At 56.9% G+C, this 13,837-nt stretch overlaps 1 protein-coding gene across 4 annotated transcripts in view; it reads left to right on the top strand.

Annotated features, from left to right (window-relative positions):
- Window positions 1–13,837, top strand: part of NLGN3 (neuroligin 3) — an 87,267-nt gene that overhangs the window by 63,018 nt on the left and 10,412 nt on the right. For all 4 annotated transcript variants that reach the window (XM_054040293.1, XM_054040292.1, XM_054040291.1 and 1 more), the window contains one exon: window positions 2,461–2,646. In XM_054040293.1, the coding sequence (XP_053896268.1) occupies window positions 2,461–2,646 (186 nt within the window). The remainder of the gene's footprint in view (window positions 1–2,460; window positions 2,647–13,837) is intronic.

Raw genomic sequence — 13,837 nt, 5'->3', positions numbered from 1 at the left:
ATAACTTCAACTACAAAATTGATACACACATATAGACAGCATAATCATAACCAGCAAACGCTAACCTTGTCTTAGAAACCCCATTTGACACCCTTTATACAAGATTTGGTGCCACTACAGGACTTTGGTTGCAACCATGTTCTATACGGTCCCAGTTCAAATCAATAACGTGACACCAGGGGAGAAGGGGTGTGGGAGGCAGAGCTCCAGGGGGGACTCTGCTCAGGCCGGCCTAGGAAGGGAAGTGGCCTGCTCGGAGAGGAGCTGACGGGCTGGAAGGAGGTCCCCCCGGCGGCATCAGGAGCTCCAGGGAGGCCAGTTTGGTATCCCTGCTGAAGGCTGTGCTCTGCCCTTCCCCTGCAGTTCCTCTAGCTGCAGATCTGTTCTGCTCACAGGGATGAGGGAGAACATCAGCCCAGGGCCTGTAGCCCTGCCCTCATGTCTCCCCAAGGGGGAGTCGTGTCTCCCCGTGGCTCAGGGAAGGGGCCCGGGGGGGTCAAGTTATGGCCAGAAGGGTTGGGGCAGGGGGATGAGGGTGTCATTGAGATTGTTCAGTCCTGCCAGCATCACCTGAGAAAGGTGGGAGTGGGCGTGGGGCCTCTAGCTGGCCCTTTGTGCTTCCTGCTGCCTGTCCCCGACCTCTCTGCCAGCGCTGTACATGCCTGTGGCTGGGCTCTGGGGCAGCGCTGAGGCTCCCTGGACTGGGGAGTTTAGTTTCATTTACACAGCCTGGCTCAGCTGAAAGCAAATATTGATCCACGGTTAAATAATTAATACATGTGTTTATCCAGCTCCTCCTCCCTGGAGGCTGGGAGCAGCAGCTGCCCAGCCAGCGCTAATGAGCCACCCCCTGGGACATGTCCCATCCATTCTGCCTCAGGAAACAGATCGATGGGAGCTTTCTCGAAGGGCAGATGGCTTACCCTGCTGGCGCACCACAGCAGACCCCAGAGCCAGGCTGTGTCAGCGCTTGCAGGGCACAGCTTTGCTCCTGGCAATGGCCAGTGGGCCTGCTGGCACTGAAGCCATGCAGAGCTGAGCCGCTCCAGATGGGCAAGGCCATATCTAGCCCCTCTCCCCCAGGGCGGCCGGAGGGCTTGGTCCCTGCAGTGTGTGTATTCTTCCACCTTTCCCTTGGGAGAGTGTCCTGTGGAGGGAGGGTGGGCTCAGGCAGGCCAGCTGCAGATTGGACCGAATCACATAGGACAAGTGTGCTGACCTGAGATTCCTAGGGCGTGATTCACACTGACATTCCTTGGGGCTAGGGACACACAGGCTTCTCAAAATCAGGCATCAGGCACCTCTTCCCAGCCCCAGCTCCCAGAGCCTGGGCTGGAGCATTCCTGAGGTGGACAGAGGAGCTGCCTTGTTGGGGATCCTCTCCTGTGGCCAGGTTCATCCGGAGCCCTCTTGTTTATGCCTGGCACCCCAAACCCTCCCTCTGCCCCAGCCCAACTTGTCTGTGAACAGGGGCTTTCTGGGGGCTTTCCACTCCCCTCCCCCAGCTGCGTTAGAAGGCTGATGACAGGATGCTTGGCCTGGGTGCTCTGCCAGCTGCCGCAGGCCTGGCGAAGGCTGGGGGCTGGGCTGGTGAGCCCTGCCATGAGCAGTGGACATACTGCTCTCTGGGCTGGTGCTGGAGTCAGGGACTGTGGGGGGCCTGGTCGTTTCTTTAGCTAGTGCCCCAAGCCAATGGTTTGGCCTGAAGAAATTGCTGAGGGCAGAAGCTGATGGCTTCCCTGGGCCGTGAGGAGCCCCACCGCTCTGGGGAAGTGAGCCCCCCACCCCTGCTGGAGCAGTGAGAGCCACAGGGACCTGGAGAGTGTCTGCAGGCAGAGAGAGATGTTGCCCTGCCGGGCGATGGGGAGGTGGCTGGGGGACTCCTGGGTTCGTCAGCCCAGCAGGACGGCTCCTTGCTGCCTGTGCTGGAACAGGGCTCAGGGCCTGAGTCACTCTATTGATGGTGGTCAATCGAGTGGGAGGTCATCTCTCAGAAAGCAGATGGCTCAGCCGAGTGCCCATGTAGGCCCATTCCTCTGCACTGAGCCCTGCTGGCCACCCAAGGGGTGTGGGCTGGGCTGCTACATTGTGCCCAGGAGAGGAGTGGGAAGGAGCAGTGGGAGAGTCCAGCTGGGAAAGGCAGGCTCTTTGTCCCCATTTCATAGCGGGGATGGAGGCCCCAAAAGATTCAGAGCCTGTTCCTGGGGGCTCTAAGTGGGCAGGTGCCAGGGACTGGCAGGGAAATGGGGGCCCCGGGGGCTCACAGTGGGGGTCCCTGGCCTCAGCTCTGAGGTTCACAGTCAAAGAAGATCCCAGAGGCTTGCTGCACGGCCTTGGCCACAGGTGCTCGCAGCCGGAGGTTTGAGAGGGGCTCCCACGCTGGCTGGGACTGGAGGGGATTGTGGGAGGTCACGAGACCGGCTGCTTGCTGTGTCCTAAGTGGGTTCCGTTTGGCTGCAGGATTCCTGAGCACCGGGGACCAGGCAGCCAAGGGGAACTATGGGCTGCTGGATCAGATCCAGGCGCTGCGCTGGATCAGTGAAAATATTGCCTTCTTCGGGGGGGACCCCCTGCGAATCACTGTCTTTGGCTCCGGCATCGGCGCCTCCTGCGTCAGTCTGCTCACTCTCTCCCACCACTCAGAAGGTAAGTGTGGGCACTCCCAGCCTGGCTGTGAGCCAGCCCCCAGCCAGCGCTGCTGCCAAGCACTCCTTAGCAAAGGGAATGAGAGTCTAGTGGTTAGAGCAACAGAGATGCAGGCAAGGCACTAGGGTTCTGTTCCTGGTTCTGTCCCCCTTCTGTCCGCCTTCTCCAGGCCTGCATTTCCCCATTGTAAATGAAGAGTGTAACCCTGGCCCCCCTCCCAGGGACAGGGAAGGGGAAAGCAGTTAACAGGCTTGCACTGCCTGGGTGGCTGGTGCTAGATGGGCCAAGAGTGGGCTGTCCCCAGGAGAACAAAGGTAGAGGAATGTCCCAGAGCACGTGTGGGGTTGGCCTGGGGCTGTAGGTCTGTAGCTGTTTGGGGTGTGGGATCAGGAACAGAGATGCCAATCCAGACTAGTGTGATGTGGACAGACACTTCTGGGACCTCTACAAGAGGCTCCATCCTGGCCCCCTGATGCAAGGCCATGGAAATATAACTGGAAACAGAATTACCCTTGAAAATATCACTACAGCTCCCTGGGCCCCTGATAATATGCCAGGGCTGAAGGGCGCCTTCAGTGGATCAGCCCTAAGAATCCCTGGCCCAGGCAGTGTTAAATGACACTGAACCTGACCTGCCAATCCAGCCCCTCCCTGCGATGGGCTCTGGTGACTAATTACTCTATGGTTCCAAAGCAGAAATGAGTCAGAACTGGCTGTGGGAGCAGCAGCTGCAGATGTTTTGTCACTTCCTCCCATTCCCCAGACAGGAGCTGTGGTAAATGGGTTACCCCTGAGAGGACGTGTCAGCACCTGAGGGTAAAATACATTGTCGAGATGTCATTATCCCCAAGCCCTGCAGCGTGAGCCCAAGAAATTCACAGGTCAGGGGAAGTTTAACAGCACTCCAGACATGGTAAGGGCTTGAAATGCAGAACTAGGGCCCCCAAGTCACCTTAACTCTGCCCTGTCACAGACTTTCCCAGCCCTGCCCTGCAGACACTCCTGATGGGTCCACACTGCATCTGGGAGAGCCTCCCAGGCCAGGTCCACAGACTTGTGCCAATGGGGCTCACAAGAGGGCTCTACAGAGAGCTGTGTAGATGATGCTTTGATGTTCCAGCTTGGGCTGGAGCTGAAGGGGAGTGAGGGAGCTTGAGAGCTCCAGCCCAAGGCGCTAGCATGATCCCTGCTACCGCGAGTCTATGGAGCCAGGCTGGGAAGCTCGCTCCCAGCTGGAGGGTTGACACCCTCGTTAACAAACCGACAGAAACAACAAATGGTAAGCGATTTGCCTGCTTCATAGAGCACAGAACCGCCTTAGACTCAGCTGGCACCTAGAACAGAACCTTCAACTTGCTGCAAAATAGAACAATTAGGAAAACATGAATTCATTAAATCCGCATACCAATCCATTAGGTGCAAATAAAAACTAACATGCAAATGCAGGAAGGCCTCCAAGCCAGAATGGGGGTAAAACCTCAGCCCAAACCTCTGCAAAATCGACACCAGTGATCTACCCCAACCTGGTGTGACCCTTTTTGGGGGGTACCTGAGCTGTCTGGGGTGAATTACTCCCACCTGCTTACTCACCCGCCACCATCTGCTGCCAACACAGGCGTTGTGCTCGAGCTCCGTGGCCTCTGCCGGCTGGCAATTTGCACACCCCACTTTGTGACACTCGAATGCCCGGTCCCTTATCTTCTGAACACCCACAATGCACGCCAATCTGCTGCTTCAGTGGAGACAGTGCAGCCCTGTTCACTGGTTTCACCTCAGTTCCACAGTCTCCTCAGCCCAAGGCACTTGGACAGGTTCATAGTCAAACCAAACTGAATTTTATTGGACAGAGCTTGAGATAAAGAGTCAAGTAAAAGAATGTGGAATCATAAGGTTATAGTTAGGAGAAAAACACAAAATGCAATCCGGAGCCTGTACTTAGTAACAAGTGCCTTTCCTGCCTAATAAGAGATTTCTCACCCACTGGTTAGTTCTTGCAGCGCTTCTCCAGCTGGCAGAGTCACTCCTTTGTAATGGTGCACCATTTGGGCCATTTCTTCTCCTCTCAGACAGTCTCTAGCTACTCTTCCTTATCCCAGGGAGAATCGTTTGTAAATCTGCAGCCTGCATCCAGTCTAGCCAGTATTCACAGATGCTGAATGGGTCAGCTCTCTGCCTCCCCCTCCTCAGGTGAGAGCTTTCAGTCCCAGCACCCTGGGAACACAATCTCCTACACATTGCACAGCGCTGAAATTGTTCCTGTACATACACCTCGCAATAACCAGGCCAATCAGTGAGTTCTTAGCTTTGGGCTGAGAGCACACAGCTCCCTCGGAGAGCTATTCTGAAGTTGGTCGAATACAGGGGTGTGATCTACCTGCCAGGGCATGGCTGGCTGTATTACACCAGGGACTCCCACTAATCAACTGCCTGCTGATGATCTGGTCATTCTGTCACCCACACAAGGGTGCCTACAAAGGACAGTATACTGCCTAGAAAGCCCCTGCAGCACTCAGGCTCTGCAGGCCCCCTGGAAACAACAGAAATCAGGTGATTTTCAGAAGAACCCCAAACGGTCACATTCCATTACAGAAACATGGACATTGAATACAGCCTAAATCACACTGGCCCAGGCCACTTTCTAATGCTGCAGAGCATTTCCCATGGCCAGGGAGACCTTACAAGGAGCAGCTCTAGGGGAGTGTGCATATGCTGAGGAACGTAACAGGTGAGGCATGGGGCTCTATGCAGGTACCTGGGGTATGGAGCATAGGGTGTGTGTATATGGGGGGGCAGGCAGGAGAGACATAGGAGTGTGTGCATGTACCTGAGAAATGGGGGGGGCTGAGGCATAGGGGGTGTAGGTACCTGGGGAGGGTTAGAGGTATATATGGGGATGTTCAGTATCTGGGTGTGAGGATGGGGAACGGGTGCGTGGGAGTACCAGGGTTTGGGTATATATATGTAGGAGTAGGATATAGGGGTGTGTGTAGGTATCTGAAGGGGTGGGCATATGGTGGGGGAGGGGTACAAGATGCATGGGGGTATCTGAGCTGGGATACGGTGCAAGTGGGCTATAGGGTTGCATGCAGGTATCTGTGTGGGAGCTGGAGTGAGGTACAGGGGTACATGCAGGTATCCATGTGGAGCAGGGACATGTCCGAGGGGGGTAGAGGGGTGTGTGCGAGTATCTGTATGGGGGCAGGGATGTGGGGGTGGAGTGCAGGGGTACAAGGGGTATCTGTGTGGTGTTGGATTACAGGGGTGCATGCAGGTATCCATATGTGGGGTACAGGAGTGAGTGTGGGTATCTGTGTGGGGCAGAGATATGGTGGGGAGGGGTACAGGGGTGTGTGTGAGTATCTGTTTGGGGGTGGGGTCCAGGGGTGAGTGTGGGGGTAGGGATATGGTGGGGAGGGGTACAGGGGTGCGTGCAGGTATCTGTGTGGGGGTAGGGATGTGGTGGGATCGGGTACAGGAGTGCATGCGGGTATACGGGTGAGGGCGGGGGTGGGGTACAGGACTGTGTGTGGACATGTGCCAGTGGCTCTCTGAGGTGCGTTGCTGGCTCTCTCCAGAGGGACTACGGCCCCGGTGTGGGGGTGCATGTTCTGATGGGGGTGTGAAGCCGCCGTGCTGTCGATGAGGTGCCCTGCGCGTGTTTGTGCGCTGCTTGTTTGAGACTCAGTGCTGTCTCCAAAGTTGCGCTCGCTTCTTCGGCAACGTCCTCCTGGCTGCTCTTCCCAGGCCTCCTATCACCCCAGCTTTAGCCTAAGTGAGCCCCAAATGGCAGGTGCCAGCATCTAGTGCCCTGGGGCTCGTGCAGCTCCCTCTGGGCGGGTGCTCAGATGGGCCTTGCTGGGCTCCATTGAGTCCTGCAGCAGAAGCAAGGGTGTGTGAGATGGGGGTGAAGGTGGATGAGAGGGCAGTGCCAGCCAGCCCTCGGGAAGGGCAGGAGCAGGCCTGCACACATGGGTACAGGTGAAGGGTAGATTCTCAAAGAACTGGGTGCTGAACTCTTTTAATGGTCGGGCTCCAGTCGCGAGTGCTCAGTGCCACCCAGTGGATTTGGCTCCCCAGGCATTGGGGTCCCACCATGAGGATCTGATGGTGGAGGAAGCTCAGCAGCTGTCTGCCCCGATGGACCCTAGACAGATGGGTCCTTCTAGAATAATGGGCCATGGGGTCCGTTTAGCATAAGGAAAGAAAGGATCAGAGAGGCAGGGCAAAAAGCCATCGGGGACATCTTGCCACGTTGTGCCCTCTCCTCCCAGTGGGAGCGGTGCTTGCCCTTGCTCTACGCAGCCTCCTGGGATCTACAGGAGAGATGTTCGTGAGCACGCAGTGTGGGGATTCGGAGAGCCAGGCTGGCCCCTAGAACCAGCACTGCCAAAGGGTGGCCCTTTAGCACTGGATGTGCGGGAGGTTTGTCAGCCCAGCTGCAGCCAAGGCAGGAAAGCCCCTGGCTCACCCAGTCAGTTTCACGATGCGTTAGCAGGGTCAGATTCCTTCATGCCTGGGAGGAGATGCCACTTGGATGCAGTGGGCCGTAGTGCCCAGCTGGGCTCTTGCTGATGGCCATGCACTGCACAGGCCCTAGGTAATCTCCAGCTCAGAGGCAAGGGAGAGTGTCACTGTCTCTGCAGCTGGGAGCCGGGCTCGTGTCTCCAGAGAGGTGTTTCCTTTTGTATCCTGGAGCAGGGTGAAAAGGAGGGACCAACCCCTGTTCAGCCAAGTGCCCAGCTTCCCCTCCCACCACCCCATCCCCCCCCCCCCCCCAGCTGCTCTCCAGTAGGCCTTTCCAACCTCACTTCTGTGCACACCGGACGTGTACAGTCTTGCAGCCAGCACTCCAGGGCAGTGGGGAGCCACCACGCTCCTCCCTAGGCTTAGCCCTCTGGGGGTCCCCAGGGCTGGGTTGGGCCTAGTGTGACTCTTTGAAGCACACAATTGTCTTCTGGGCTTTGTCACTTGCTGCCTATGCAGCGGTGCCCCAGCAACTCCTCCCCCGTCCCTGAGACCCTTGCACCGAGACAGAGCTTGTGCCACTCTCTGAGCGTGTTACCAGACGCTCCTTTGCCTTTCAGAAATTGGCTGCGCACAGAGCTGCTTGGGTCTGAGTTTTCTGTGGGGTGACAGACCTCTGTGAGGAGGGAGGGTCTGGCTGAGTAGGTTGGGAAGGTGGGTTCCTACCCAGTGGGTGGAAGGGGACAAGGATGGATGTGGAGGGTGTTCAATTGTGCAGCTCAGATGGGGTGGTGAGAGGCTGCTGGCTCAGGCATCTTCCTTCATCATGTGTTGGCAGCTCTGTGAGCTCTCCGTGCATTCATGGCAGGGGACCCAGCCTCTGCCCAGGGCCTAGTGACCAGGCTTTGAAGCCCCCTGTTGAAAGGGCTCCATTTGGTGGGATATGGTTGTGGCCCTGGTGAAACGGGGTGGCTTCCCAAAGGATGCACATGGTGGTGCTGTGGACTCTGCCCCTCCCAGCCGCGCACCGTTCTGCACAAGCTGGGGTGGAAGAGGTTTATCTCAGACCATGAAGGCCCTTTTCCCGTCCAGCCTGCATGCAATGCTGGTACTGTGGCTGAACTGTGCCCTGTCCAGCAGCTGCCTGGCTGTGTGTCTCACTCCCCTCCTTAGAGACATGAGCTGTTAGGTCACCTGGAGGCAGGTGTGCCTAGGGCATGGCTGCCATGTTTGCCGGAAGTTTGCAGGTCTACCAAGCGAAGTTCTCGGCAGACTTTCTCAAAGCTCTGCTGCTGGAGCAGCCCTGCACTCCTGCTGTGAGCTTGTCCAAAGGGGCCTGGGTTCAAAATGAGGTGAAGGCCAGAGCCTGCATGCGTCCTGCTGCCCCGGCACAGTCCCCACGTGCAGGGCCGGCTTTAGGAAGTGCGGAGCCCGATTTGAATAGTTTTGACGGGGCCCCGGCAGGGATGACTTAAAAAAACACGTAAAAAAACACGTGGGGCTTGTATCCACCTGGCGGCGCTCCTAGTCTTCGGCGGTGTGTCCTTCACTCGCTCCGGGTCTTTGACGCCTGAAGGATCTGCCACCAAAGTGCCGCCGAAGACCCGGAGTGCCTCCGGGTGAGTAAAAATTAAAAAGGAGCCTCTAGCCAGGGAAGGGATTCTTGGCCACTTCTTCCCCCCTCCCCCCTGGCGGCCCTGCCACTGGGCGCGGGGCCCGATTCGGGGGAATTGGTGGAATTGGCCTAAAGCCGGCCCTGCCCACGTGGGACATGGCACCTCCCAGGGCACTTCCTACTATGGCTGTCATGTCTGGGAAGCGCTCCTCTTTGGGACGCGCCTTGGTTTCCTCTGATAACCTCTCTTCTCGAGAGATGTGTGCGCTGCGCCCCTCACTGTACAGGTGAGCGCTGCCTCCTGGCCTCTGTCCCTAGGGCTGGACCCGGCTTTCTCCCTCTGCTGGGCCAGTTCTTTCCTTGTGCAGCCGTCCTCAAGAATGGGCTCTAACTGGGCACGTACCTCTGGAAAGATGATGGCAGCCAGCGGCCTGGCTCTGCTCAGCCCTGCTCCGCGAGGCTGCAGATGGACGTTATTTCTTATGGCACCTGAAGCAGTTACTAGCCAAAAGCCTTGTCTGCACCAGGCCGGATGGTGGGGTTAGCGCCTTCGCTCAGGCACCGTGACTCCTAGCGTGGGCAAGGTAGCTGCAGTGTCCCTATGTGTGAGTTGGTTGGGGAAAAACCTAGGCTCCCCTGGACAAGCTGCTTCTCCCTCCTCTGGATGCCAGCAGGGTGTGTTTGAGTGGGGGCGGGGTTTCCATCCTGGGGGTCGTGTATGCCCAGAAGTGTGTGCGTGCACACAACTGGCTCTGCATGTGTGCAACATCTGTGGAGGTGCAGGTTTGTGGAGAGCAGGGGTTCTCAGCCAGGGGTACATGTACCCCTGGGGGTATGCAGAGCTCTGCCAGGGGTGCATCAGCTCATCTAGAGATTTGCCTATTTGTACAACAGGCAACATAAAAAGCAGTAGCGAAGTCGTACAAACTAAAATGTCACACAGACAGTAACTAGTCTGTACTGCTCTGTCTACTGTACACTGAAACATCAGTAAGATTTATATTCCAATGGATGTATTTTATAATTATATGGTAAAAGTGAGAAATTCAGCAATCTTTCGGTAATACTGTGCTGTGACACCTTTGTATTCCTAGGTCTGATTTTATAAGCAAGTCGTTTTTAAGTGAGGTGAAACTTGGGGTACGCACGACAGATCCGACTCCTGAAAGGGGCCCAGCAGTCTGGGAAGGTTGAGAGCCACTGGTGTAGAGAGTGGGTATGTGCCTCCCTGCAGGAGTCTGTGTGCATGCTATTGGACATATAGTCGGGTGCCAGTGTGTATATATTGGTGAAAATCTTCTTGTAGGAGCAGGTGTGTGTTCCTAGTGCATGTGCACACGCCTGCAGGAGCAGGTGTGTGTAATGTGTGTGGAGGATATGGATCTCTTTGGAGCTGGTGAATGCCAGTGGGAGGGGGATGGTTTTCTCTGCACCTCAGGAGGGCGAGGAGCCTGCGCGTGAGTGCACGTGCATGTGTGCGCGCACACACTCAGCACCGTGCAGGCTGGCTCTCTCCGTTGCAGGAATGCTGCAGAGGCAGGCTGGTGTCGGGCTGTGACAGGCGGGGGTCGTGCTCTTTGCAGAGATCATTTCTGGCTGGGCAGACCCACCGCTGCAGAGCCTCCGTTTTTTTCCCTAGCCAAACAGTTACACCTGCTTGGGATGCTGATTCTCTGCTCGTCTGCCCAGATGATGCCCAGCCAGCTCCTCCCTATTCATTCCCCTGGGCTTCCCAGAGCCTGCACATGCCCAGTGTGCCAGCAGCGGCCGCAGTGCTGGGGGAGGGGAGTTGTTTACCTGGAGAAAGATGGCAGGGGGCTGCCTCGTTCATTGGCTGTGGGGCCCTGGACTGCAGCCGCCAGCTCTCTGCCCCGGACATGGCGTTCTGCCTGCGCCTGCTCCTGTCCCTGCCACACGGCAATCCATCGGAGCAGTGGGTCGGGGGCCCCAGGAGGGATGGAAACCGCAGCAGCGACTGGGGTTACTGAAGGTCGTTTGCTTTGCTTGGTAATCAGACTGAAAGCCCAGCATGGAAGAGGGGAGAGAGCCCCGAAGGGGAAGCGACTGCCTGAGAGGCCACAGAGCAGGGCCCCGCTCCTAGCCCTGCCTTTCCTCTCCTCCTGCAGGAGCCCTGCCTGCCCCAGGAATCCTGGGCTTGGAGCAGGCAGCCCCGGGCTTTGAGGGGACAGTCTACACTGGAGTAAAAGACAGGCGGCTTGGCCACGGCTGTGACCCAGGATCCTGGGGCTAAACATTGCAGTGTAGACGATTGGGCTCGGGCTGGAGCCTGGGCACTGGGACCCTCCCCCTCGTGGTCATGTGGTCAGGCCATCACCCACACAGGAGGGTGTCCCGTACCTCCCTCTGACGGGGACCCAAGGCCTCTGTTCTTAGCTATGGCAGCCGTTGTGGGGCCGGGGTATGTGGGTGTAGTGCCCAGTACCGTGTAAGAGGTGTCCCGAGGAACCGTGCTGGCCCTGGAGCTCTGGTGCTCCTGCTGCCATTGTTGTTTGTATTTGTGATCAGGGCCCCATTGGGCTGGGCACTGCACTAACAATAACCCTGCCCCAGAGACACTGGGGCAAGACATGACAGGAGGGTGGGGGCAGAGGACAGGCCACATGGGGATGGGCTTCAGAGCTGCAAAGATCAGGTGGGTGTAGGCTTCCTAGGTTTTACTTTAATCAGATAAGTGATCAAGAGCTGTTAATGAATCACTAATTAGTGCATCCTCTCCCAGCACTGTGAAAGGCAGAGGCGGAGGGACATGCGCTGTACCAGGCTGCCCTGGGGAAAGCACCCCCCAATGTAATACATTCCAATCAAAGTGGATTCCGTGCCAGGAAACAAACCACCAGCACTGGCTCCCCCCAGCAGACACTCATTAACAAGCAGGAGGGTAATTGCTGCTGCATAGATTTTAAAACCGCTCCCAACCCCGCCTGGCAGCCAGAACCTTAAAGCTGCCGCAAACAAGAGTGGCTGAGAAAATAGACAGCGGCTATCCCAGGCACCCATGCACGCAGAGGAGTAAAACACCCTGTCCTCTGCACTGTACACATCAGTCAGGGACCTGAGAGTCCCCCTGGAATGACGCCCCCCCCCCCCCCCCGCTCTAAGATAAAGAGCCTGCAGTCTGCTGATGTGGTGATGCCATCACCCACCCGAGGGTTACACCTCCTGGAAACTCCCTGTGACACATGGGCTGAGCACGGCCCCTGGACACAGCCTGAGAGTTCAGAACTAGGGTCTGCCCATACTACAGGGGCACAACCACGGTACTGCAAGCATGCCACTGAAGTGTAGATGCTTCCTACAGCGCCGGGGTGTGTGTGTGTGTGTCTGTCAGTGTAGGTAACCCACCTCTAAGTGATGGAAAACCCCTTCCATCAATCTAGCCGCGTCTCCACAGGGGGCTAGGTCGCCCTAACCACGGCACTCAGCACCAGAGCTAGGTTAGTATCGTTTTCAAAGTACAGCCCAAGCCTTAGTGTTTAGAGTGCAGCAGCTCGCCAAGGCCCGGCCAATGCACTATGGCTCCCAAGATGGATGGGCATGGGGAGGGGCTAGCGGGCACTGCCCACACGCTGTTGGGATGGTTTCATTTTGTCTTCAACAATGTAAATTCTCCTCTCCTACCGCTCCCTGGGCTCCACCCCCTCTCCAGCTCCAGCCCCTGATGCCCTTCTGCCAAGGAAAGGCACAGTTACTGCTGAGATGTAGTGACAGTGACCATCCGCACATCTCGAGAAACCCCAACCCCCTTGTTCTTACCAAGGCAGTAATTGAACATATCCTAAATCAGACATCCCTGGCCCTCCAAATACAATCCCCTGGGGGCCTCAAGCTGGCTTTACAAGGGGAAGCTCTGTGGACCTCTAAGCTATAAAGAAACCATGAGTTTGAGCCAGCCCTCCGGAGAAGTATGGCTGAAAACATTCAACAGCACAAGCCCACTGCTTCAGCTTTATGGGAGTGAACAGCCAGTAATGCTGACTGGCACAGTCCCCTGGCAACCCACGAACCAACCTCCTGTGTGCCCAGGGGCTCCAGCACCAACAGCCACTGAGCACCAGGGTGGTTTCCCTGCCCATTGATGAACAGAAAACAGGATTCAACTTCTGATGCCAATTCATCTGAAGCAGTAAACAGGCCCTGCCTTGCAAAGCACTAGAGGGTCAGAAGCTCAACCAGATCAATCCCCGTGCCCACGTGTGTCATTGCTCCCCACACGCCAGTACATGTGTTTGTCACGCAAAGCAAATCCCAGAAGTGATGGTTCCGGCCCCCTGCCCAGAGCAATTGCACACTAGGCCCCTCCTAACTCTGCGCGTGGCCCCTGAAAGCCAGCTGCTCACGTTCCCTGGTTCTTGTGCCCTGGCCACATAGCACGAGTGGGGGAAAGCCCAGCCCTATTCCATTGGGATGTGGTTAGGAGTCCTGGGAAACAGTCCCTTGCTCTGAGGCTCTGGACACCCTCGTCTCCATTTATTCAGACTTTTCTTTCTGTAATTTAAAATACCCAAAATAATTCCAACAAAACCTATTCCTGTTTGCCACCGGGAAGCTCTAGCCCAGCCTGCCCTGCTGAGTGAGTTCTCACCACCCAGGCTCTTGGGACCTGTTGAGATCTGCTCCCACAATGTACATTGCTGTGCCAGAACGCTGCGTGTGCTTGTGAGCCTTGGGGAGGACGGCAACATACGGTGGGCTGCGCACTGTCTGAGTCCCCATTCAGCTAATGGTAGGCCACAGCGATTGTGGTTCATTAATGTGGCTGAGGGTGGGGAGGGGCTTGGTGCGTAGGGGAGGGGAGCCATCTCTGGTCTCAGACCCACCTCTGTTCGCCCAAGGGACACTTAGACTATTTTTCTTGTAAATTTGGTCCCCTTGTGTGGGGGGGCTGCAGCCCAAGTGTGACTGCAGCCCAGGCAGCGTGCTAACACGGCTAAACAGAGCAGCGAGGGCGCAGGTGCTACAGACCTGGGATTGCCGCGTCACAGTTCTTGTTACCTCTGCTGCAATGGCAGCTGGGATTGCAGTGTAGCCACCCCCCCGGGGTTGGAGACTGCACCCTGCTCAGTGCAGGGGGGGGCATAGCAGGAACGGACA

The sequence above is a fragment of the Malaclemys terrapin genome, chromosome 9 (genome assembly GCF_027887155.1).
Source record: "Malaclemys terrapin pileata isolate rMalTer1 chromosome 9, rMalTer1.hap1, whole genome shotgun sequence".
Taxonomy (NCBI): Eukaryota; Metazoa; Chordata; order Testudines; family Emydidae; genus Malaclemys; species Malaclemys terrapin.
The sequence above is the reverse complement of the archived record's forward strand: the minus strand, read 5'-3'. Positions and strand labels throughout refer to the sequence as shown.